This window comes from Melozone crissalis, unplaced genomic scaffold (genome assembly GCF_028551555.1).
Source record: "Melozone crissalis strain CALT ecotype California unplaced genomic scaffold, PUWL_Pcris_2 ptg000111l_1, whole genome shotgun sequence".
In the NCBI taxonomy this organism is placed as follows: domain Eukaryota; kingdom Metazoa; phylum Chordata; class Aves; order Passeriformes; family Passerellidae; genus Melozone; species Melozone crissalis.
Genome location: NW_026535888.1, coordinates 9,875,903 through 9,902,116, shown reverse-complemented (window position 1 = coordinate 9,902,116; position 26,214 = coordinate 9,875,903). Strand labels below are relative to the sequence as shown.

Below are 26,214 nucleotides of genomic sequence, written 5' to 3'. Positions count from 1 at the left end.
GGGGTTGCCCAGGGCTGCCATGCCCCTGAAGGGTTGGGCTGGTCCCACCATGGCACAAGGAGTGCCACCACGGCACAAAGGGTCCCACCGTGGCACAAGGGGTCCCACCGTGGCACAAGGGGTCCCTCCAGGGCCCGTAGCAGGGCTGGGGCAGGGCCTCCTCCTCCCCTTCCACCTCCCCCTCCTCCTCCACCCCCGCACAGTTTCCCAGGCCAGCTCCAGTCCCAGCCCCAGCCCATCCTGGCCTCCAGCCACTGGAGAACATCTGGAAAACATCTGGGTCCCGCTGGCGCTGGCGGCGGGGGGGGAACCGGCCTGGGAAGGAGCTATTTTTATAAATCCTTCGGGGAGGGGGCAGCGGGGCCCGGCAGGCCGCGGGGCCGGACTGGGATGGGGCAGGATGCGGCCGAGCCCGGCGGGAGCTGCCGCATCCCTGGGGAGCAGCGGCCGGCCCGGAGCCCTGCGGGAACATCCGCCCCGCTCCGGCCGCGGGGTCACGGCGGGCGGCGCCGGAGAGGATCCGGCTAATTTTAGTGGGGCCGGGAAGGGAATTGCCTCGGGGAGGGGTCCAGGGCCCCCAGAACCCGGCCGGACCCGCCACGCCGGGCTCTAGTTCGTGTACAACAGCACCATGTTTGTGAGGCAGGAGCCCACGGCTCGCACGGGTGAAACCCCCGCTAGATCCAGCCAGGGCTGCCCTGTCCTTGTCCCCATCCCCGCGTGTCCGGGGCTGCTTGGCTGCTGCCAGCCGTCGTACCAATGGCTCAAAGTGCATCGTGTCCCGCAGTGGCGGGGGCGAGTCCAGCCCCGAGGGTGCCCGTGACACCGGGGCTGGCTCTCGGTGCTGCAGGGACAGTCCAAGGCAGCTCCGCCAGCCCGGGGACAGCGAGCAGCCCCCGTGTCCGCCTGGTCCCTCCTGGCACGGTGCGGGATCGGCCGCGGGGTGCACACACCGTGCCGGGGCAGCTGCCGGGCTCAGTAGTAGTGGACGCGGCCCAGGGTGCCGATGGTGCCGATGGTGCCGGAGCCCAGGATGTCGGGCTGCCCGTTGCGCCAGATCTCGCGGATGATGCGCTCCCGCTCCTCCAGCCGCTGCGCCCGCTCCAGCTCCTCGGCCGACGCGAACACGTTCACGGCCAGCGCTCCGTCCCCGGGCCCGTGGCTCTCCAGCGGGATCTCGGTCACAGGCAGCAGCGACTCAGACGCCGCGCGATCGACGGTGTCCTCTTCGTCCTCGTCCTCGTCCTCGTCGTCCTCGCTGATGTCGCCGGGGCGCGCCGGGGGCCGCGGGGAGGGCCGGCAGGACAAGCGCAGCACCAGCAGGCACAGCGTGAGCACCAGCCCGAAGCACACGCCCAGCACGAAGTAGAGCCCGAAGCTCTCGGGGTTGGCTGCGGGGGGAACGGAGCGGGTCAGGGACCTGCCCGACTCCACCGGGGGCCCGCGGCGCCGCCCAGCCCCGTCCCGGCTCACCTCGGATGTGCGCGTACGCGGCCATGCTGTTGCTGAGCAGCTCCATGTCCCTCCGGCGGCTCTCCATCCTGGGCCCGGCGGTTCTCAGCGGCTCCAGGGGCGGCACATGCTGGGCATCTGCGGGACACGGGCTGAGCAACGCTCTGCACGGCTGGGATCCCCCCCTAGTGCCCCGTCCCTTTCAAGGCTGTGCCTGGGTGTGCCCTTGATGAGCTCCAGCTGAGAGGGCTTCAAGCCTGGGCTGGAACCCCAGGGATGCCGAGCCGGAGCCGTCCCGCTCCCGCCGCCCTCCGTCCTTCCTGAGGGAGCGGGACGGATGCGGCTCCTCCTGGCCCCGGCATCAGGCGGGTCTGTGGCACCGGGCCAGGGTTGTGTCCCATGCCCGGCCATGGGATGGGTCACGGGGCACAGCAGGACCCCAGCACCAGTGGCTGGTGGTGCTCATGGGCACACACGTGTGCTCCACACACTCTTGGGCAGTGTCCCTGTCCCCCACGCTGCTCCAGCCCAGCTCCAGCCTTGGCCCTTTGCCGTGGGACCGTGCAGGGCAGGGACAAGGCCAGGCACAGTGCAAAGGCCACCAGAACAGGCCAGCGGTCAGAATGGGAGGCAGGACAGCAGGAAGGATGGGCAGCAGGGCAGTGGGAAGGATGGGAGGACAGCAGGAAGGATGGCAGCAGGGCAGTGGGAAGGATGGGAGGCAGGACAGCGAGCAGGGCAGGGAAGGGCAGGGTGGGAGAAAATTTGGCCCTGGCAGGGGACGAGCTCATTCCCAGAAAGGGCTCCAGAGAGGGAGGAATGAGGAAAGAAATGCAGAAAATGTGACACATCAGCAAAACCATCCCGGACGGTCCAGAGCTGAGGGGCCGCGGCACATTCTGGGGCTGGGCAGCCCCTCTAGTGGGACACCCCAAAACAAGGCCAGCAGGGTCCCAGAAGGTCAGTGCCCTCCCCATAGAGCAGCTACACGGCCAGCCCTGCCCGGCAAGGGGCTGCGGTGGGGCTGGAGGGGCACAGCCCCCCATGGATCCCCTGCCGGCGGTGGGGCATTGATGGGGGCCGGGCTGGCTGTAGGGCCTGCGGGTCCCCAAGAGCCGAGCCCCGAGCTGCTCAGTGCTGTGTCCCCGAGCATTACACCGTGTCCCCAAGCCGCCCGCTCCGCATCTTCCGCTGTGTCACCGAGCCCTGTGCCCTCAGCCCCCGTGTCCCCGCACCCACCAGCCCCGCGTTCCCCAACGCCAGAGCACCTGAGCGGGGCCGGCACCGAGCCTGGAACCCGCCGGGCCGAGCTGAGGCGCCCCGGGCGCCCGGTGCGAGCCCCACGCGGTGCCCGGGGCTGGTACTCACCGGGGCGGGAAGGCGGCGGCGGCGGAGCCGCTGCACTTTGGCTGGAGCGAGGGAAGAGAGAGCAAGGTCTGTTTAGCATTAACGCTGCAGCAACAGGAAATAGTTCGGAGGCGGCTGGCGGTCAGCGCTCCCGCCGGAGCCAATGGCAGCCCCGGCCGGCGCTGAGCGGGGCGCGGGGCCGGGGCTCGTCCCGCTCCCCCGGGACGCCACGCTCGGCCCTGCGCTGGAACCGCCCCGCAGCGGGGCCACGGGCGGCTCCAGGCCCCGGCCCGGCCTTGGCCAGCGCCCATCCGGGCTTGGCGGTGCCGGGGCCAAGGCGAGCGCTCCGGGCTGGGGGCTCGGCCCCAGAGCGGGTTTGAGGGAGCTGCGGGGCCGGTGCCAGCCCTATGGAGGTGGCGGCCGCGCAGGGCGGCCCCCTCAGCCCCACCGGCCGGGTGTGGGACACAGCACACCTCGGGGACACGAGGCTCCGCATGCCAGCGCTGTCCCCAGGCTGGCCGGGACGGGCCCAGCGGGACTCAGGGCACTGGGCCTTGGGGCACGACAGGGCTGGGGGGCCCATGGGGCACCCAGGGCCGCTGATCCGTGAGCCTGCCCCCCTCCCAGAGCACATCAGTACCCCAAAATCCCCCATCCCATCCCACCCATCCCTCCCACCCTTCCCTGCGGGGGCACCGGGCTGTCGTATGAAGTTTTATTGCCGACATGCAGGAGTAGTTCCGATGTAGTACAAAAATAACGTCTTTATACAAATTTTTTTCCTTTTTTTTTTTTTCTTTTTTTTTTTTTCCTTACAACAGGCTCTGTCCCGCCGTGGCCCTGTGGCCCCCATGCCCCCTGCACCACCCCCTTCCAGTTTGCCTTAGCACAAGTGAATTGACCGGTGCTGCCACTGCAGGATCCTGGTGTGATACAGCCTCAGGGAGTCCCAGAATATTGCTTTTTGCTTTAACATTGGGGAAAAACAGTAAAAATAAACAGGGAATGAGGCAGGAGAGGACCAGAAGGAGAGAGCAGGGCCCTGCTGGGGTGCTCAGGGGATCCCTGCCCTGCTGCTGGTGGCACAGGGGGTGATGGGCCCACAGGACAGACCCACCATCTTCAAAATAAAATAAATAAGGCGAAAGAGTTGGGGCTACTGGCTCAGCTGGGGCGGTGCAGGGAGCTGGTCTGTGTTAGTGTTCACGGGGCCCTGCCTGGCCACAGGGCCCTGGCGAGGCGCAGGCAGGACATAATGCCCAACACGGCCAGGGAGGTTCAGGTCCAGCCCCCTGTCCCCACAAAGCCACTGCTGGGGTGGCCCAGCTTAGACCCCGTCCCCTTCCCCAGCCCGGGGCAAGAAAAGGCAACAACACGCTACAAACATCTGCAACTCGCTCCCTGCCCACGCCCAGAGAGCAGTGCAGCCCCAAACAGCAGGGCAGCCCCCCAGCTCCAACCTCCCTGCTCACAGGGCTGGCTGAGGGCGATGCCAGGGCTGGGAGCAGCCAGGAGCAGGGAAGGAGGCAGCTGAAGAAGGTGCTGCCTTGAGCAGGAGCCCTGGGCAGGGCACTGGGAGCCCTGGGAGCTCTGTGTGAGAACAGTTCATCTGGCAAGACAGGCATCCAGTTCATAAATGAGGCTCAGAAACAATCGTTCCTGCTCTCAGCACAGGCCAAAGCTCTTCCAGTGGCACCAGGTGACAAACCAGGGTGTCCTTCCCCTGCCTTGGCATGAGGGCAGAGGCAGCCCCAGGTTTGGGCTGGGATGGCAAGAAAAGCTGGGAACAAATACAGTAGAGACTTCAGCCAGCCCCTCCTATCTCTAGGCAAATTATTCTGGGAAGCTTTTCACATTATAACTCATATATTACATCTGTACCACAACTGAGGGGGGAAACGCTAAATCAGAATTAATGCAACTGTAACTGCACCTGGGATATGCTACTGAAAAATAAGATTAAATCATAGATCCTTAGAAACTAAAGGAATCAGTGAGAGATGGGAGAGGGGGCAGGGGCCCTGGCAGGCCAAGTCCTGTAAAACCTTTGAACAGGGGACAGGATCTGATCCCTGCCCCTGACTCCTCAACTCCTGCCTGAGGCGGTGGCCGGGCTCTCCGGTCACAGCAGTGGCCACACAGGACTGGCCAGCATGGCCAGACCAGGTGGCAAATAAGGACAAAAAACAGACTTGATGCAGATGAAGGGAAGTGGGAGGTTTCAAGAAATTCTGCCTTTCGAGAAACCCTGATAAATCCAAGCTTATTCAAACCACACGGAGCGGGCGCCACGGGCCGGCCACGGCTCTGTGCCAGCAGCTTCACCCTTGGAAGTCTCCTCCTCCTTTCCCACGGGCTTTGCTCGATCCAGAGAACAGCATGGTTAAAAAGACAAGAGAGGTAGATTACAGTCATGATCAAAAGCAGATTAGTCATCTAGGCTTCGATTTTAAAAAAAACAGATTCCAGAAGATGCCAAGAGGTTGCTGCTTCCAAAACTAGCTTTTCCAAAAGTCTCCTCCGTCCGGGGCGGGGGTGAGTGCGTGTCCCTGGACAGAGCTTGGGATTGCTACATTATTCCCTGTCGTGGGACACCGGTATTGCTGTAGGCTGGAGCGGGCGAGGTGAGGGCAGACTGCAGGGTGGTGCTCGTGCTCTTGGGGCATGGGAAGCTACTTCCGGAGGTACCTCTGGGCCAGGATGGCCGCGTCCAAAGGGTTCATGGGCTGCGCGTCGTGGCCCAGGCGCCGCACGGGCGGGATGTTCCCGAACTGCCGCTTCTGCAGGAAGCTCTTGGCCTCATGCAAGGTGTTCTTCTCCTCAGCCAAGAGCAGCTGCTGCCTCATGTAGTTCTCGAACTCGTACTGGGAGCACTCCTCCGTCACCTTCACCTGCAGAGAGCGAGCTGTCAGAGCCACACCTGGCAGCCCCACGGCTCCTCTGATGGGCCTGAGCTACCGCGGTAGCTAACACAGAAAAGGGACCTGCTGCTGGGGACACAGGCAGGACTCCTCGTGAGCTAGCAGTGCCACCAGGACACAGCAGCTCTGTCCTTACATGGCTCATCCCAGCCGTGGCAGCACTGAGGCTGCAGCTGCCTGACCCCTGTCCCTGCGGCACCGTCGCAGATCCTGCATGGCTGTCCCTGGGCAGCCAGGCCGTGGCCAACACTTCGAGCATGAAACAAACCGGCAGGAAAACAGGATGTTTGCTCCCATGGCAGAGCTCACTGGGAGCCAGAGCCAACACTGCTGCCTCCTCCCAGCATTCCCAGCTGTGGGAGAGGGAGTGAGCGCTGCTGGGAGCGGGGTGAGCTGCTCTCATCAGCTCCGGGGCCGAGCTCACTTCCTGGCAGCTCAGCCAGCTGGATGTGCCTCCTGCTCCCAGCAGCATCGGCCTTTCCTTCCGCTGCACAACGTGAGGGACTCGGCTGTATCCTCCCCACCCTCCCCTTCCCAGCTAGGGACACAATGGGTGCCATCACAGACAGCACAGAAAGCAGTTCTGAGGAAAGCATGGAAACCTACCTCCTGGGGGTTTTCAGGATTAGCCACTTGGTCATCTATGTCCGGCACCACTTGCAAAGGGCCACTCAGCGAGGACATGGACTGCCTGGAGGAGAGCACAGCATTGGGATCCAGAGCACGGCACTGGCTCAGCCACCCTCACCCACCCCAGGGTGATCCCACTGGGATGGCCATGGCTGCCATAAGCATTTGCACAGCCTCCCCAGCTGTATCCATCAGCACGCAGTGGCGGACACGTGGGATTTAAAGGCTTACTGCAGTTCCCAGACTCTCCTCTGGTGAGGTGAGCCAGCCACAGCTGGAACAACACAGCCTGTGGCCAGAGACAGCGTGTCCTGCCTCCCCTTGCACATACCAGGACGCTATGATGGAGCTGAGGGAATCCAGCACTTCAGAAGCCGTCAGCCGCTGCTGCGGGTCCAGGACCAGCAGTTTCCGGATCAAGCACACAGTGTTCTCTGAGACCCGGCCATCCCTGGGACAGACAACACAGGGTGAGCCTGGCCTGGGCACAGTGGGGCAGCATGGACAGGCTGGGAGCACAGGCCAGTGTCGCAGACAACTTTTATGAAAAATCTTTTCCTTAGGATTTTTCCTCCTGAGAAGCTGAGAAGCCTCAGGAACAAAATGTAAACATTGATTATCTGCTGCTGTGGAATGCAACAGGTGGATCTTTGATTGGTCCATGTTGGATGTTTCTAATTAATGGCCAATCACAGTCAGCTGGCTCAGACACAGAGCCCGAGCCACAAACCTTTGTTATTATTCTATTCTATTCTATTCTATTCTATTCTATTCTATTCTATTCCATTCCATTCCATTCCATTCCATTCTTAGCTAGCCTTCTGATTAAACCTTTTCTTCTATTCTTTTAGTATAGTTTTAATGTAATATATATCATAAAATAATAAATCAAGCCTTCTGAAACATGGAGTCTGATCCTTTGTCTCTTCCCTCATCCAAGAACCCCTGTGAACATGGTCACAGGCCAGGAGCTACAGGAGCCACCATTGCTCTGAGCCTGCGTCACCTTCCCACAAGCTGTCTCATCCCTGCTCCTGCTTCCTGCACACTGCCTGTTGTCAGTACTGCTGTGACCCTTGGGGTGCTGAGGGGAGCCCCTGCAGGTGCAGCTGGCCCAGCAAAGCCCAGCCAGCCCCCCGTGGGCAGGCAGGAAGGGCGGGCTGTACTCACTCGGGGATGGTGTACTCGGCAGCCTTGATTTTGCGGAAGAGCTCCTGAGGTATGCTGTCGTAGAAGGGGAACTGGCCGTAGAGCATGGTGAACAGCACCACCCCCAGCGCCCACATGTCACTGGGCTTCCCACGGTACGGCCGGCCTGCAGGGAGAGGGCACACACAGCCTGAGAATCCTGGGAAGCACAGCCTTGGCAACCCCCTCACCTCCCACCGCACAGGTGCTGAGTAACCCTCACATGGGACCTTTTTTCTAAGCATTAACCAAAACACTTAAAGCTTCCCAGAACATCACACTAAAACTCTAAGGCACATCCTCTGTGAACGAACAACACACTTGTGTCCATCTCCACACAAGTGTCCTCCTGTTCCCCATGGAGCAGGAATATCCCTGCTGTGAACCAAAGGCATCAGGCAGTTGGAATTGCTGTGCTGGAGTTCCCAGGTCAGTGTCCCTCACACAGAACCACCCAGCAAGGTGGAGGGAATTCAGGGAACACAGGGCAGGAGGATGCAGGAAAGAAGACCAGAAGGATAAAGCTGAGCCCATGGAGAAGGGACGCTGTGGGATGGATCTAGCACACAGCCACTGAAGCCAGATGTAAAGGCACAGAGTGTGCAGGAAGGTGCTTTCCTGCACAAAGACATTTAGACAAACCCTAACCCAAGGCTGCTGCAGCCCCAGGATTCACCCGATGGAAATGCTGCTTCTAAATCCCTTTGGTCACAACAATCAGCACACAGCAGCATGGACAGGGTCACAAAATCAAACCCCAGTGCTACAGCAGAGCACAGGACTCGGGGAGAGACTTCCTCTGACTCACACAGTGAGTCACTGCTGCAGCATTTGGTATTTGTACTAATTATTCTTTGCTTTATATGCTCAGAAAAAGGCACCTCTCCCTCCTCCTCCAACTTTTCCTGCTGTGACATTTCAGCAGCCGTCCCTCAGCAGAGACAGCTTCTCCTGGAGACCCACAACAATGATTAATCCCTCAGGCGCTCCAGCTTCCCCCTGCCCAGGAGCAATACAGAGGGAGGGATGTGCCAAGTCTGAAGGTGGAATGTCCTCAAGTAACTTCCCCCTTGATACTTGGAGGGGAGCTGCAGACTGAGCAGCTTTGGGAGAGTTTTGGAGAGCACAGGATGGGCCCCATGGAAGGGCTGTTGGCACACACCAGAGCTGGGGTGCAGCACAATGGCAGTGAGAGCCAGGCTGGGCAGAGCAGGTGAGTCCTGAGCTAAGGCTGAGCCTTGCAGGGTCTCAAGCAGCCTCAGCTGTCAGAGATCAGCCAAGACAGCCTGTTCAGTGCCCTGTGGCCAGTTACACCACAAGAGTGCTCTGAGAAGAAGCATGAGAAGGTAGCTGGAGGCCTGAGTAGATGACCACCCTGGAGCAGAAGGAGCAGCTCCTCGTAGCCTCCTTCAGCCACTTGAGCCACAACTGCTCCAAGCTCCTGCAGAGCAGTTGGCTTCTATCACCCATGTGGTCACAAGGGCCTCAGGATATCCTGCAGAACAGGAAAGGCTTGCAAGAGCCCCAGGATCCACCTCCTTGCCTGCCTCTGCTCCCTTCCTTGCCGGGAGGGAAGCGCCTCAAACCTGCCTGGCAGATCAGGATGGAAGAGCTCGGCTACATTTACTGCTGCTGCCTGCAAACCTGACAAAAAACCTCCTGAGGGGAGACCACTGGGGCTGGATCCTCCAGGACTGGCTCCCTCTGAGGGCATTTCTGCAGTACAGTTGCTTGGGATACCAGCAACAAGTAACTCATGTGTTAAAGCCTGATATCGGATCTACAAGAGGGAGAGGCTTTGTGTGCACAGTCCCACCCGTATGTGCAGCCTTCAACACTGATCTGGCTCACCTGCATAAAAAGGAAAAACCCCAAAATTATTTGGGTTACTACACTGACAACCAGGATCACCCCTGCCCGCTCAAAGGCTGGTACAGGAGCACAGAATCATCAAGATTGATCATCATCATCAAGAGACCTTCAAGACTGAGTCCAACCAGCCCCAACACCTCAACTAAACCCTGGCACCCAGTGCCACATCCAGGCTTTGTTCAACACACCCAGGGATGGAGACTCCACCACCTCCCTGGGCAGAACATTCCAGAACTTTATCACCTTTCTGTAAAAACTTTTTCCCAATATCCAACCTGGTCATAAAAAGAGACCAGGTTGTTCAAACACAACCTAAACCCCTGCTGGCTGGGGCTGACACCTTGGCCATCCTGTAAGTGCTGTGTGATGAAATCAATACAAACTGTTCCATTATCTTATCAGGTACTGAGGTCAGGCTAAGTGACCTATAATTACCAGGATCCTCCTTCCCACCCTTTCTGTGAATGGGTGTCACACTGGCCAGATTCCAGTCATCTGGAACTCCCCCAGTGAGCCAGGACTGCTGGTAAATGATGGAGAGAGGCTTTGCAAGCTCATTTGCCAGCTCTCTCATCACCCTGGGGTGGATCCCATCTGGCCCCAAAGATTTATGAACAGAGCAGAGCAGAGAGCTCATGGAGAGAAACTGGACAGAAAGCACAGCTGTTCCTGATGGTCCCATGCACTGGGAACAGTTAAAGGCAGGAGGACACCAGGGAAAGCTGCTCTGTGCTGGAGCCAGACTCTGCTTAGAGCCACTGCTGGAGACAAGGCACAGGCCAGGCTGCTGGAGGGGGGATCCAGCTCAGACTGCTTTGGCCTGCTGTCATCATTCCTTTAATTTGAAGTAACTCCTCTCAGTTGGTCCAGAAGCTGCCCAGAGGGTCACTGGAAGTGAACAGCAACTGGAGGAACTGGTGCTCTTAGTGCACAGCTGGGATGCACTGACATCCTGGTGGGATCTGCACTGGCTGCCCCTTGGGCCCAAGGTTTTACCTGCAGCTTAAGGAAAGCCTCAGGAACTGAATTCTGACCCTGGAAATAGAACACGTTGTCTGCAGTCAGACTCATTTGGGAACAGCCAGATTTGAAGTTCAGACAAGCCTTAAAAAACCATCAGGCTCAGTCCTCCCCTCCAACTTTCCCAGCTGGAAAACCAGACCAAGTCTCCAAACTGGACCTTGATTAAGAGGCTCCCATGAAGGTGCATAGGGGAACACAACAGGAGGTTTTATTTATTGTCAGGAGGCACAAATAAGTGAAATGAGCATTGAGGGGAATTCCTACCACTGAGCACATCTGGGCTGATGTAGGCAGGGCTGCCACGCTGGTCCTTCAGCAGGTCATCCTCGCTCACCAGGTGCTTCCCCAGGCAGAAGTTGGTGATGGTGATCCGGTGAGTCCTGGGGAGAAGCACAGGGAAGGGTGTCAGGGAACACAGGCCATGCAGCACAGACAGCAAGCTGACTCCAGAACAGGGATTGTGCCTGTGGGGCTTTCTAGGGGGCTTGAAGTGCTGGGAGAAGACACACAGAGGTGTAAAATGAACTCTGTCCCAAAGGGGAGGGATTCCATGCCTGCCAGCAAGGCACTCACAGGGGCAGTGAAAGGCTCTGTGACAATGTCTGGGTGGCCTGTGTCAGCGTGGCTGCAAGCACAGGCTGTACCTGGCTCATTCTGCAGCCTTGGCTGATCTCCTAGGAACATCCCAGCCTGCAGCACCACAGCTGCAGGATCTGCCCCAGGTGCTGCCTGAGCACTGGAGGGCACGAGTGTGAACAAAGCTGAGGTTTATTTCAGCTGCTGATTGTGCCCTGCACTTCCCAGCTGCCATCTTCTCCACACAGCATCTTCTGGGAGCTAAGGGAAAACACCCTGTGGGAGCTACCCCATGCCGGCCCCTGAGCACTGGGTGTTCACAGTCACCAGAGGAGCTGCAGGAGTTGTGATCAGACTCAGCACAACCACGCCTGTGTCACTCCAGAGTCCCACACAGGAGCCACAGATGGTGGCAGCTCCATCTGATCCACAGCACTGCTCTCCACACACAGGTGTGCACCACACAAAGCCTGATCAACACCCAGACACCTCACACAGAAAAGGGAGAGCTGCAGGCACACAGAATTTCTTTATTGGTTCACCCCTACTTCTCTATGGTACTGCCAGCTCCCATTAACAATTTTTTCCAGTGCAAGTGAGCTAATTACAAAACTATTGTTCCATTAATCTTCCCTGTCATTCAGATAATTTGGATTTTAACTTACAATGTAAAGGTGTGAGTACAAAAACATTGTCTGGAAGATTTCTTGAAAAGTATTTCACAACTAGAACCTGAGAGAATGGATTAAGTCAGTCATAATAACAAAGAAACATTTCCAGCCAGTCTCACAGACAAATGAAATAGAACCAAGTGTGGGTTGGCCATGGAGAGCTGGTTATTAAAACAGACAGACTTGTGTTTAAGAAGTGTTAGCTTCAACTGTCAGGAGACTTCCCTGGCTGAATAACAAGCTGCAGGATTTGTTAAGGATTTAAAAGACTAAGTGTTCTATAGGACACTAAAATGTTCAGGGTTGCTTGATTCTATTTAGTGCCTGAAATTTGATCTAATCTGTAATCACTCAACTCCTCCTGCACTGGTTTATGAGGAAACCTGAGAGGCTTCAATGTCTGTGGGGAAGGAAATCTGAGGGAAGCCCCGCAGGTGGGATTGCCTGCAGGACCTTGCAGTGCCACGTTGTTACCTTCCCTCCCTGCCCTGAGAAGGGCCCTGGCTCTTTGTGAGCAGGGCTGGAGCAGAACAAAGGGTTCAGCTCAGCCCCACGGGCTGCTCCTCTCCATGGAGATGGCTCTGACGCCTCTCCCACCCTTCCCTGTGACTCACTGCTGCACAGGCTGCAGCTCTCCCTCACCAACGCTGAGAAAAAAGCAAAAGCAGAGATGTAACACAAAGAGGGAATCTGGCAAGTGTGTTCAAAGCTTCAAACACCTCCCCCTGCTAGTGGGGCCCTGGGTGTAGCTCCACTGGAGGGGTGCTCCCCTGCATTCAGTGCCCAGAAAAGAAGGGAAGTTCTGCATGAATCCTTCAAAGCACCAACCTTTGTCTGCCTTTTCCAGCAAGGAGGAGAATCAAAGCAGTGAGCACAAGAGATTTATCTTAAAGCAGCTCTACAGAAACAACTTGAAACAACTTAGAGGTGGCCCTGAGAAGCAGCAGCAGCTCTGTGTGTGTGTGGGGAACCAAGAAGTGCAAGTTCTGTAGATAAAACCTGTATCCTCCCAGTGTTAGGGAGGAGAAAGCAGCAAGCTGTGAGCTCAGCAAACCTGCAAGCTTTGTGGACTCAAAGCCTGCAGAACTCCAGCCTTCCTGCTTTTTGTTCACTCCACAGAAACCCAGACAGTGTGAAAAGGATCTGGGCTGAACCAGGCTGCCAGTAAAGAACACAGAGCCCAAGGCACTGAGCAGCTCCACAGAGCCACCAAGCAGGGCCAGGCCATCCCCTCCTGCCCCTCTCTGGGCTGCTCCCTCTGGGTCTGCACCAGCATCCAGCACCTGCCAGGCTCCAGAGGCTCCTGTCAAACCAGCAAGGGAACAAGGGAGCCATTTCATACACAAATCCACACTGGACAGAAGTGCTTTTGTTTAGATAAGTCAATATTTCACTGCTAGCAAAAACACAGCAGGGCAGCAGTCAGATCTAACACTGCTGTGATTGTAGAACAGCCAGCAGGGCTGGGAATGCCTTCAGCATGATGGAGGGAGAATGATGGGAACAGAACCAACCACCATGGTTTTTTTTGTTCTTTTTAATATATATAAAATCAATACTTCTCTTGCAGGTTACTAAATTACTATAAAATTGAGTTTTCAGTAGTTAGAATCCAAAAAGAAGTCCTGACAAGGGGTCACTAAGCTGGGTGGGAAAAGTGAACTACCCAGGTGGGGCTAAATTCAGTTTTGGAGATTAATTTATATAACTTTGAGCTGGATTTGTGGTTTTGCACAGCCTGTTTCCCTTTTCCTCACCCTCCTGCACCAGAGCACTCAACAAGTGCTGCCTGTGGCAGTGTTTGCATTAGAAATCTGCTTCAAGGAAGAAACAAGAGCACTGCACTGCCAGGCCAGCAGCTCTCCAGCACACTTACCTTTTGTTTAGCACCATGTTTCCTAGTTTCAAGTCTCTGTGCACAATATTTTTCTGTAAAAAATACAGGAGCATTACATGAGCAAAAGCCTATTTGTTGTAGAAGTATAAATTTCATACTTGCACAAGAGCACTAAAAAGAAACCATGGCATCTGCACACTCTGAAATAACCCAGGTCAAGGTTTCAGGTCAGGTTTCACCCTGAGTACTTTGTGCCCTTCACTTTTGATTGTGATCAGGACAGAACAAGCAAATTTGCTACTCTGAACACAAAGACAGACTGGGTGTATCCAAGAGACCTGGAACTGAAGTGTCCAGGCTTGGTTAGAGCAATCTGAGGAGCATTCCTTTACAGACCCACACTGCACTGCCCTGTGCCACAGGGGAACGAGTCAAACATCAGCAGAATCCATTTTTATTACAATACTTTCTAGTTCATTGATCTCAAAACTTGCAGCTTGAGGTTCTGATCTCCAATCAATTCCTACACTGTGATTTATTTTGCTTCGCAAGGAAACAGTTTCTGTTTCCTGTGTTTGATCAGGCTCTGCTCTCCTCTTTGAGCTCACCACACTGTGGTTCACCTGAGCTGCCCTCAGCCCAGCTGGCCCCTCTCCACAGCCCACAAGCACCACATTATCATCCAGAAACGTGAGGAGCAGGGAGGGAAGGGAATGCAAACATGAAGAGCAGGGTTAGAAGGGAATGCACTTCATGGCTTGGGGCATGAGGTCTCATGCAGAACACTGCTAACATCCCTGCCTTGTAACCTGGCCACTGCCTGCCCCAGGAAGTTTTGAAGCATCTGCTGTTCTAACATGGGAAAATTTTGCCTCCCAGCACTGGAAGGGAGCTCTCTTTCCAAGCCCTCACCTTGTGTAATGCTTCTACCACTCGTACCACGTCATAAAATATCACCACGGTCTCCCGCTCGCTGAGTCTCTTCTCTTTAATGACATAATGCTGCAGATTGATCAGATCTGCTGTTTTGTCACTGAAATCATGAGCACAGAGACAGTCCAACACCAGGCAAATGCGCTTCTTCATCTTCCTCACCATCCTGTTGGCTTCCAGATCTTCTATGATTTCACAAGCTCGGTCCTGGGGAGGCAAACACAGCAGCAACCCCTCAGGGCAACTCCAGGGCACATGCACAGAGCCTGGCAGAGTAAATAACTCAATAACTGGGGGGTGATCTCCAGCAAATGCAAACACAGTGCTTGGTCTTTGTCCTGAAGCAGGATTTCAAAAATCTACAGGAACTCTACTTAATGAATCACAGGCTGGTTTGGGTTGGAGAGAACCTTAAGTTTTATCTCATTCCATCCCTGCCATGGACAGGGACACCTTTCACTATTCCAGATTGCTCCAACACTTCCAGGGATGGTGCAGCCACAGCCAGGGCCTCCCCACCCTCAGTGGCAAAATCTTTTCCTAGGAGGAGGAGTGCAGAAGGCAGAGAAGTCTCTGCTCTGTGTGCACATCATGCTCTTCATGCACACAGACACCTTGAGCTGAACCCAGGACAGCTCTGCAGTGGAACTGAGGGATCCAACACACCTTTTATAAGAACAGAAATCTCAAGGCACAATTAGCAGTTCTTCCATGACAGTAAACAAGACACAGCAGAGCTGGACATTTGGCTTATTTAAGATTTAGTACAAACGGTCTCAAGTGAAAAGTGTGTTGGCAAAATGTGACCAGCAAGTCAGGCAGTACCAACACCCAAAGCAGTAATTGCTATCAGCCCCTCACATCAGTGAACAGCCCTAAAGGCACCAACACAATCCACTCACACAAAAACTGATCAGCACAGTGACTGGTTTAACTTGCTGAAACAGTTTCTTGGCTATTTGTCCCCTCTGAAAAGTTATAAACAGTACAGAGACCAGAAAGCACAATTTAATTCTAAAAGGTGGCAATTAATTTGCCAATGAAATAGGCAAACTATTGTTCTGTCTGTAAATGATCTCACATTTCCCAAAATCCTACTGTGCTCTCCAGAGCTCCTGTTTGGAGCAGCTCTGAGGTGGTTAACCTCAGAGTGCTGCAATACAAGAGCAGGGTCAGCACGAACTGTACATTAAACAAAAGCAGCTCAATCCATCAGCAATCCCTGGCACTGCCCCAGCCTGGATGGTGACCAAGTGTACCTGGAAGAGCCCGTGATGATGGACCACTCCTTCCTGGTTGTGGAGCAGGGAAAGAAGAGAATACTCCGTGTGCAGCAGCATCTTGCCCTGTCGCTCCTCCTGGGTTTCTATTCCTTTATCACCTCTTTCTTCTAAGGTGAGAATCTTCAGGAAAAGGGAAAATTTCCTTTACGGTTCCCAGAGGCACACAAATGCCCCCAGCCCTCTCTCATTTTTGGCATTTCCATGTGTTTACAGCTGGTGCTCTGAAGTGCTCTGATGGTTGTGTCCTTGCCACAGGCCTGGCTGAACTCAGCACCATCGGTGCAGAATGCACAGCAGCAGCTTCAGTAACATGCAAAGGCGGCTGTTTGCAAATATCCCAGGTGGTTTTACCCTCCTGGAGCTGCCCCATTCAGGTACAGATCCAAGGGCTCTGGGAGAGCAGCAGAGGACTCATCTCAGGGCTGATCTGGACATGGATGGAGCTGCAGCAGTCATGTCCCACTGCAATGTTCAGCCCACACCCCTCACTCACTGCCCAAGTGCTTCTGCACAGGAGCTGGAGAGCCCTGAAGGTCTGGGAGCCTGCAGTTTGCTTACCTTCAGCTGATAAAAGTCATCTGTCCCGTCCTTTCTTGCCAAACACTGAACAATACTTGGCACAGGGGAGTTACCTAAACGTGGACCTACAGCACAAAGCAGAAACAGACTTGTTTTCCCTCCAGCAGCAGTGACTAACCCGGGTTACATCAGCTGTCACTAGTTATGTTTGCTTGCACCAAGTTCCCTTTTTTGCAGGAGGCTTGAGTGCATTTTCACAAATCTAAAGCCAAAAGAAGAAGGTCTTGAACTCTGAAACCTTTTGGGATAGTGTTTCATTTGTTCTCTGGAGCAACATTTATCAAAGCCCACACATGGCCCAGCTGTTTGCAGAAATCCTAATTTCTGCATGCCTGAACCACACAGCTCTTACATTCACAGCAACACCCATGGCAACTGTTACTGCCACACCTGGGAACACAGCTGCCACCTCTGCAGGGATGGCTCAGGGGTGTCCAAATTAGCCCAGATTTCAAGTAAACACACAGTCTCCACTCCTCACTTTCAATCAGTCAGCTCCAACTGATTTTCCATTGTGAAGTCTATGATGACAGTTCTGAACTAACAACTATTCTAGCAACTGTCCGGAGCTGGCAGAGTGGCCTTGCCTTGGTACATATCACTTTGAGTGCCACTAGTGAATGGGCTAAGTTGATACATATAATTTTGAGTACCACTAGTGAATTGTTAAGTTGCCCCATGCTGATGTGACAACACATTCCAGGTCAGCAGGGTCGAACACAATCAAAAAACCCCCCAATGAATTTGGTATTTTACAAAGCTGAAGAACAGAGTTTAAGAAAACAAACCCAAAAATAAAAACCCCAAGGGGGTAAAATTAAGATCTATTTCTCTCCCAAGCCTTGCTATCCCACAGCTCCTGAGCTTGGCCAGCTGCAGGAGCTCCCAGGCTGCTGCTCTGCACATCCTGCGCTCCCAGGTAAGACACTGAGTTTCACACCTGCTTCCCCTCACTCCAGAGTGCCTTTTGTTTTCAGTTTTGCCTCCAGAGCCCCCTCCTGCTTACCCAGGATGAAAGGACCTGCTCTCTTGGCGTTATTCCCGGAGATCCCCGCACACAGAGCCTTTGCCTTCGCGGATGTTTCCCCAGCTCCTCTGTCCGATGCTCGCCGCTTCATCCTTGGCTCTTGAGAGACAACCGAGATCACATCTCTGAGTTATTTTCTCTTGCTATCTCTGATTTCTGCTGGAAGGCTCTCACCTACAGATGCACTGGTGGCTCTGCCTACTTGTGTGTCTACACACAGCCCTGGCTCCCTGCTGACAGACCAGGGGTGGGCTGCAGGCTCAGAGCAGCTCTCAAGGCATAAATCAGCCTCGTTATTCAGGGCAACATTTCCTACACCAGTTGTTTGAGAGACATAGTGGGAACAAGTCAAGATAATTAAAGCTTGTTTTACAGCAAAAACAAGTTTGCAAATTAACATATTCTAAAAGCTCTGAAAGAAAATGCCCAAGTTAGCCCTGTGTATGGGTGTCTGCTGCTGCTGCAGCCTTTTGGGGGTTTCTCCACAGAGGATCCACGTGAGGCATCACAGCCACCCACTGAGTCCCTCAGAGGCTGGAGTCTGTTCCTCAAACAGCCAAGAATGCACAAAACTGACCACAAAAATCAGTGTCATTCACCTTTCCCAACAAGGGCATAGAAAACAAGCACAATAGTTATTGTGACATTCAGTTCAGCTCACAATGTTTTTTCAAAAATGTATTTTTAGCCTTGAAAAAAGTCCCCTCTCTCTGTACCTCATTAGACTCTGACCTTATTACATCTCCATCTACCTACATCCAGTGCAGCTGGAATTTGGACTCCAGCACATAAAACCCTGTCACCTCAGCCTCCACGTGCAGGAATCAATGCTGTGTTTAGAACTAAGACATTATTAAATGCTCCAATGGACATTCCAGTGAAAGGCAACACTGGTGACATGTGTGTTTTCCTGCACAACCACTATTGGCAAAACCCCATTTTATTAAATGTGAATCTCATGGTTTGCATCTAGGAATTTATTCAAGGTCCACACATCATCACAATTCAGCACCAACAACTAAAAACTCAACTACCTCCTCCTTATTCAGGTAGTGCAGAAAGTCTGATTTCCAACATCCATTTTCTGCTGCATGGAAATCTAAAGAGATGCACAGCCAAGACCTAAAGGGCCAAATAAATTCAAGGATTATGGCTAAAACTAAAGAAAAGTCTTGTTTCAGTTTAGCTGGGAAAGCATCTCTCAGGTGAGCTGCTGGGTGTGGTGTGAGCTCCCCACATCCATCAGCTCCAGCCAATGGAAGCTCTGCTCCCAGTACAGCTCCTCTTCATCTCCAGATTATTGAAAATGGCTTCAAAGACTTTTGCAAACATTTACACATTCAATGTCTGTGCTCTCACTTTTTAAAGATACTTTGGGGGATAGATGAGAAGAGCACAGCTCCATTTCCTTACTCAAACCCAATCCCAAGAGTTTTTCCCTAAGAGGTTACTACAACAGGCAGGGGGAAATATTTTCTGGGTTGTACATATTTGTTTTAGAAGACGCCAGGTGTTTCACCACGTTAGAGATTGATAAATCACCTCCCTGTGAGTGAAGTTCACCCTCTGGCAGTCCCGCCCTCTCTGTGGACACAGGCTGATCTCACTGCATTGATTCATCCAGCAGCACCTGCCCAGGGCCAGCAACAGCCAGGAGATAAAGGGAGGAGCCTTGCAGCAGACTTTGCATCCCTGACTTCAGCACCTTCACACCTCCACAGAGCAGCGTCACCACCCCAGTGAGCTGAACAGGACACAGTTCTGACCCCCACGTGCTCCTTGCTCTGTTCATTCTGCATCCCTGACCCAACATCCTGATGAACTCCTCCTCTCCTTGCACATCACTGTCTCAGCTGGAAATGTGAGTAACACTTCCACTGGAGAAACCCCCTGCACAGGAGCTCTGAGATAATCCATTGTGCAATTTGGCTTGCTGCTGCAAATGGTGCTACTGTAACAAAACAACCTGAGGACTCACGTAGTTCAGCATCAACTGTATCCTTACTCTTCTTCCAAACTAGGTTTTCCAACGTCTCAGGAGGCAGGAGCTGTCACCTTGGAGAAGGCTGGATGGGCAAAAGGTCGAGGACTCTGTAATGTGAAATGAGATACACTTGATGCTGTGGTTCTGGATTACTCTGGTTATGATAACACAGGATGCACTGAACCTTTATTTGGGCTGTTTATTTGGACTTGGAAAAGGATTGAAGCTCCTGGTGAGAGAAGAAAAGGCTCTGGAAGGAAGTTCAGTCCCTGCACTGCTGGACACACTCCCATGTCACCCATCTCCAAAGTGATGGCCTTTGGAGCAGGGACAAACACAGGCTCCACTTGAACCCCTGCCATGCAGCACCTGCCTGGGCTAACAGCACCTCAAACACACCTGGCTGAGCACCAAGAGACTCCCTGCAACCACCAGCAGCTTTTTATCACACTAGGAGTTAACAGAGTTAGGGTCAGATCAATATCTGATATCACTGTCCTTGGGATGGAGTGTTTTAAACGTGGGTTTGTCCTGGTTCTTGCAGCAATGTAAGAGCCTCTCCCTCAAGACTGATCCTGCTGATGTTAAAATGATTTTTTCTGTTCAGTCTTAAGAACTGGAATGTCCCACCTGTTTGTGGACAGATGCATCCCTTCCCCCCAAATCCAAGCTGAATCAAATCACCCTCCTCCCTTGTCCTGCCATTGGAACAAAAATGGTCCCTCACACAGACAAAGTTACAAGTCCAGCACAGAAATTTATACTTAATTTTGATGTGACACACAGGATATATCAAACAGCTCACTGGAGAAGCCAGTTCAAAGCCTTTCAGTGTGCTAGCTAAGGCTTTAATGGAATTATGAATCAATTAATTTGGGGACCTAAATGTAATGCCTTTTAATTATGTAGCTTAAGGGAATTGTTTAATTCCTGAATTACTGCATGTCCCAGTGCCCGGTGTAACAACAATGGAAAACATGAGATGAGGAAAGCCCTTTCCATCCCAGAATGAGGAACAAGCAGCTCCTGCAGTCCAGCAGCCACAGCTCAGAGGTGGAATGGAAAAGGCACCTTTGGGGCATGAACAGGATTACTCAGCAGCACAGAGCAGTTGGTCCAGCCCCCACTGCACTTTTGGGGGGCTTGTCTTGCCCCAAGGGCACAGCACGAGCTCAGTGGTGGTTACACTTCTTGTGTGAGGACTGGGAACCCCAAAGTGCTTGACCCTGCTGCTGTGATGAGCTGATTGTGGTGAATAAGGCAGTGGATGGGCTGGGAACCACAGCAGGTGACAGAGCCCAAGAGCTCCTGCTGGAAGTTCAGGACTGCTGAGAAGTTCCTTCAAAGAGCTCACACCATTCCAGGGACACACAGATGGAGACATTCCGTCACCCACTGCAGCAGAATTCTTGCCCAGTGTTCCTTCCTGAAGCCAAAAGTTGGAACATTTGGGATGAAGCTGTAGAGCTGCTCCACAGCTTTTTGTCCCTCTCTGTGCAGCCTTCATGTTTGCAAAAACAAAGCTAAAAAACAGAATCACATGAGCAGCACCAGGCAGTACCTTTTCCCACCCAAATACCACAGTGGGCAGTATTTACCAGTGATGGTTAATCCAAGGTCACATTTAAGCCTGGCTCATGGGAAGCTGTGTTGAACATGACCTAAAAAGCTCCATGAACAAAACATTAAATGGGAAAAAAGCTGGAGCACGGCCCAGCTTCCCACATGGAACACCAGCAGGTCGGTGTCACTGCAAGGAGCAGCGATCCCAGTGTTGCCTCACTCCTTCCCGGGCAAACCCGGCCAGGACAGCTCAGAGCCGAGTCATCCGCACGCCCAGGGCCAGAGCTCGGCTCTCATTGGAAAAGCTTCCCTGAGAACAGGCGGAGCTTGGATCGGGCAGGCTTGCAGAGGAGTCACTGACTGGGGGATTAAAGGGAATGTTTGCGGGGCAGATCCCAAGGAAAGCAGGCTGTTGCATTAGGTGTATGAAATTTGGTCAGAAACACACCCCTTGTGTCCCAGCTGGTCCTCGGAGATCAGGAGCACATCCAGAGACCTCGAAGACAGCATCCCACCCTGGGAGCAGGGAGAGGAGAGTCACCCACCAAGTGTATCCAAGGGTTTTTAGCTTTTCTTTCTCCTCAAAAGGTGAAATTTCTGCCCCCTCCTTATCCTCTTCCTCCCACACTACACACAGCATGGTCTAGGGGGAAATTGAGAAAGAGTTATGTGTGGTGGCATGTACTTCATTAAGCTGATGGGCGTTTTAATATTTAAATGACTCTTAGTCAGGCAAAAGTTACTTTCTGGACATAGCGTCCTTCAAAGTTTCAGTCTCAGGACTTTTGTTTTGTTCTTCAGTGCCAAACCAGGCCCATCCTGTCTGTCCCTCCTCCTGCAGCCAGCTCAGCCTTCCCGACATCAGCCAGGAACAATTTCATCCCTAAAGATAACGTGGAATGCACAGGGGAAGCCTCAGCCCTTCCCCGGCTCCTTGCTCATCATCTCACACGGGAGGAGGAGTGGGGGCATCAGGGTGGGCTCCACTCCTCCTCTCCCTCTGCACAGCACAGGGGTGATTCCCTATGCAGGAATGTTAACTGTTAGGTACTGAAGGCTCTGGGGGTTGAATGGTTTTCCAAAAGAAGCAATAATATATATATATATATTTATATGTATATAAAAAGCCCATGGGATGAGTCAGTGCAGCCTGTGTTCCGCTGCCCTTCCGGGAAGGGAAGCCTGCTCCCGAAACAGAGCCCTGACTCACAGGGTTCTTGGAACCCAGAGCAGACTCATTCAGCTTCTTCCCTCAGCGAGAAGTTCGCTCAAAACCAGGCACAGAGTTTCTCTGCCCACAGGAGCAGGAGGAATCCTGGGGCTCTGGTGCAGCACGAGGGGCTGGGACAGTGACACAATCCCCTGTGTCCCAAGGATTATCCTGGGACAAGGACAAGCTGGGAGACAGGAACACCTCTGAGCTGCCCCACTGGAGATCCTCCTGCTCAGCCCAACCTGTGCATCAGCTGAACCCCAGGCACATGAACAAGGCTCAGCCAGCACCTGGGAGTCCCCACAGGAGCCCAGCACACCTTACCTCCACCCACATGCAGCTGTGGTCAGTCTCCAGCTCCTCAGGGACAAAAAAGGCTTCCACAGGCCAAGTCACACAGCAGGGAAAGCAAATTCCATCCTGGCTGCCCCCCCCCGGCAGCCAGGGAAACTCTGAAGCACGGGGCTCCAGTGCGTAACTACGGCGCAAGCAACAAGCCAGGCTTTCTTCAAACCCTTCTGATGCATCAACACATGAGATAGCCAAGGACTCATCTCTGGGAGTTCCCTCTTTGGTTACATAAACACCAACCTCAGCTTAACCCTTTCGTGCTGCAGCACAGGCCACATCCAGCGGGAAAACTCCCCAGTGCAGCCCAGCACGCAGGCAGCAGGACCTGGCAATGCAGCTGCAGCACCTGAGGCTGCACTGCTGCCCCAGCACAAACCCCTGACCCGCTCTGTGCCTGCATACAGCCTGTGCTCACCTCCCAAACCCCACCAGGGGCGAGGGGTGGGGTGTGTGACGAGGTTTTATTCCTCACTGATTGCTTCTGATGCTATCAATATGCCACAAGCCCCTGCAGCAGGACAGGAGCTCTGTGTGCACAGAGTGTGACCCACACACGTGCTGACACTTCCCAGCCAGGTGTGGCTGCAGTTTCTTTCAGCAGTGACTCACCTGGCCCTACCTGGTGAGACAAATGTGTTGAAGTTACCTGCACACACTGCCAGGCCTACGCTGCTGGGGTTTGCAGTGTGACAACACACTGACAGGAACTGCACGCTTGCAAAAAAAAAATATTAACCAAAACAGCCTGTTTCACACAGAAAATGGCCAGACAGAGCCTGCTCTGTCCAGCTGGAGCTCCCAGGCAGGGAGGAGACACACACTGCACCTGCCTGGAGCACCTGGAGCCCCTGCATAGGTAACAGCCCCCAAGTTCACTGGGCAGCTCAGGCACAATTCTCAGGGCTGTCCCTATTCATAGTCACAGAATAGTTTGGGTTGGGAGGGACCTTAAAGACCCTTCCGCCCTCCTGCCATGGACAAAGAGACTTTTCACTACCCCAGGTTGCTCCAAGCCCTGTCCAACTCGGCCTGGAACATTTCCAGGGATGGGGCAGCCACAGCTTCTCTGGGTAACCTGTGCCAGGGCCTCCCCAGCCTCACAGGGAACAAAATTTCCCTAATATTCCATCTAACCCTGCCCTCTCTCAGTGTGAACCCATTTCCCCTTGTCCTGTCACTTGAGGCTCTTGTGAACAGTCTCTGTCCCTATTTCTTGTAGCCCATTCAGGCACTGGAAGGGGCAGTTACGTCACCCTAAGGCTCTCTTCTCCAGCTGAACAACCCCAATTCTCTCACAGCAGCAGTGCTCCAGCCCTCTGATCAGCTTGGTGCCTCCCCTGGATTCATTCCAACAGGTCCATGCCCTTTCTGTGCTGAATCACAGCCCAGCTCAGTGCCTGTGAGCTTCCCTTGCCTGTCCCAGGCTCTGAAACATCCTGAGGGTCACAGCCCAGCTGAACTTTGCTTTTAAAGAGCACAATTATGAGATCAAACCCTCAGCATGGACAGCACAGAGAAACAATCAATGGATGCAGCACGAACCCTCCAGCATAAGGAAATATGTCCTGAATCCTGAGTGCTGCCAGCCCAGGGCTCCATGCCAGCAGGTGAGAGCTCCCCTGCTGTCCCTTGCGCCACGCCTCACCTGGGTGCCAGGTCCAGCCTCACCTGGGTGCCAGGTCCAGCCTCACCTGGGTGCCAGGAGCTCACCTGGGTGCCAGATCCAGCCTCATCTGGGTGCCAGGTGCCTCCCCTGCTGCCTCAGAGGAGCCAGCTGTCCCACAGCACATGGCACAGGCGTGGTGGCTCAGCCCCACCACACCAGGCAATGGCCTCTGCTCTGACTTCTCCAGCTCCCTCTGGACATGGGATTGCAGCCCCACACCCCCAGCACATCTGTTCATACTAGTAGATGTTAAGCCCATACATTAAGGCTCTAAACTAGCAAAGAACTGAATCCCCAGCTCTGGTGCAGCACATTTCAGCACAGCCAGGGCAGGAGGGAGCACAACCCCAAACCCCTTGTGCAGGGGGTGGAGATGATGTCCCACGAGGTCCTCCCAGCAGTGAGACCTTTCACACCCTCAGTGGGCTCCCAAAGCCACGACCAGAGAGGGACAGCACCTGGTTCTAGGGGTGGGAGGTTCCCCAGCCCCTCGGGTGAGCTGCAGGGAGTGCAGGGCAGGGTCCGTCCCTGCTCCGACACCTGCTGGTGTTACTCACCCTCCCTCCCTCAGAGGCACAGCCCTCACCGACTCACTGCTGAGGCACACGAGCCTCCTCCCGGGCACAGAGGTCCCCAAAGTCTAAATTCAATCGTTCCTGCCCAGACTGGAGGCAAAACCAGCCCAAATCACGGGCTGTGCCTCTTTCAGCCCCCCGAGCTGCTGCGGGGCTCAAACCGAGCCCCCAGCCTGAGAGCACCGGCACACCGAGCTGAACCGGGCGGCCAGGGCAGCTGGGGGCTCCCCCGGCCCGGCGGACGATCGGTGGGACCGGGATGGGGCCGGGTCCCGGGTTATGTCCCCCACGCTCTATCCACGCTTCGCCCTCATTCACCGACAGCCCCAGCTCCCTCGTCTCTCACCCATATCCATAGCCCCGGTACCGGTTCCCTCTGCTCTCTCTCATCCTCCTCAGTCACGGCTCGGTCCCGGCCCCGGTTTCCCCGCTCTCTCCCGCCCCTCACTCACCCCAGCCCGGTCCCGGTTCCCCCGCTCTCTCTCCTCGGCCTGGTTTCCCCCGCTCTCTCCCGCCCCTCACTCACCCATAGTCCCGGCCCGGTTCCCCTGCTGTCTCCCGCCCCTCACTCACCCATGGCCCCGGCCCCGTTCCTGGCTCTCTCCCGCCCCTCACTCACAGCCCAGCCCGGTTCCCCCGCCCCTCACTCACCCATAGCCCCGGTTCCCCGTTCTCTCCCGCCCCTCACTCACCCATAGCCCCGGCCCCGTTCCCGGCTCTCTCCCGCCCCTCACTCACCCATGGCCCCGGGCCCGGCCCGGCCCGGCCTCGCTCCGCTCCGGCGGCCGCCTGGCACCGGAAGTGACGCGACGCCACCGCCCCCCGCCGCCAGCCCGCCCCCTGCCGGCCGCTGCCGGAACGGGGAAACGGCGGCGCTGATTGGGCGACGGCGACAGCGCGGGCGGTGATTGGAGGAGAGCCCGGGGGCTGGACGGTGTTTTGCGGCGGGCTCTGATTGGTTGAGGCGTGCAGCGGAGAGGGAAGCAAGCAGCGAACGCTGATTGGTTGTGGTGCGATGAATCCGGCGCTGATTGGCTCAGACCGGGGCCAGGAGCCCGCAGGGTTGGTGAGCACGCGGGAGATTCGAACGCGCCGTGATTGGCCAGAGGGCGGGGCCTGCGGAGATGCCCCCGCCCATGGAGCCAGCGGGCCACGCCCACAGAGCCCCGCCCGGCGGCACCGGGACCCCCGGGCTGGGACCCCTGGGTTGGGTCCCTCCGACTGAGTCACCCTGGCTTTGGACCCCCGGATTGGGACCCCCAGATTGGGGTACCCTGGGTTGAGTCCCCCCGACTGGGACACCCCGGACTGGGACCACAGAACTCCCACACTCTGAGCCCCAGACTGAGACTGGCGGGGTTGGAACCCCCCGGGTTGGGCACCCTGATCTGCCCTGCCCTGCTGCCCTGCCCGGCCCGTGCAAACGAGCACCCCCAGGGCACAGCCCCCAGCTCCGTGTCCTGCGGGATCCCAACCCCTGGTGGGCTGCAGAGTTTGGTGATGGAGGAAGCAGAGGAGCCAGC

General features: G+C 55.1%; 2 protein-coding genes across 2 annotated transcripts; both read right to left on the bottom strand.

Annotated features, from left to right (window-relative positions):
• Positions 1 to 551: 551 nt before the first annotated feature.
• On the bottom strand, positions 552 to 2,899 carry EVA1B (eva-1 homolog B). The gene is made up of 3 exons (XM_054292607.1): positions 2,821 to 2,899; positions 1,474 to 1,590; positions 552 to 1,391 (listed from the first exon to the last, which is right to left on the bottom strand). Exons 1-3 carry the CDS (start codon positions 2,897 to 2,899, stop codon positions 976 to 978), a joined length of 612 nt encoding a protein of 203 aa, XP_054148582.1. The 3' UTR covers positions 552 to 975.
• Positions 2,900 to 3,632: 733 nt separating this feature from the next.
• STK40 (serine/threonine kinase 40) lies at positions 3,633 to 25,503 on the bottom strand. Its single transcript, XM_054292596.1, has 12 exons — positions 25,430 to 25,503; positions 19,318 to 19,430; positions 17,319 to 17,438; positions 16,292 to 16,377; positions 15,710 to 15,853; positions 14,430 to 14,657; positions 13,557 to 13,609; positions 10,698 to 10,813; positions 7,521 to 7,665; positions 6,682 to 6,801; positions 6,327 to 6,411; positions 3,633 to 5,690 (listed from the first exon to the last, which is right to left on the bottom strand). Exons 3-12 carry the CDS (start codon positions 17,428 to 17,430, stop codon positions 5,472 to 5,474), a joined length of 1,308 nt encoding a protein of 435 aa, XP_054148571.1. The 5' UTR covers positions 17,431 to 17,438; positions 19,318 to 19,430; positions 25,430 to 25,503; the 3' UTR covers positions 3,633 to 5,471.
• Positions 25,504 to 26,214: the final 711 nt, after the last annotated feature.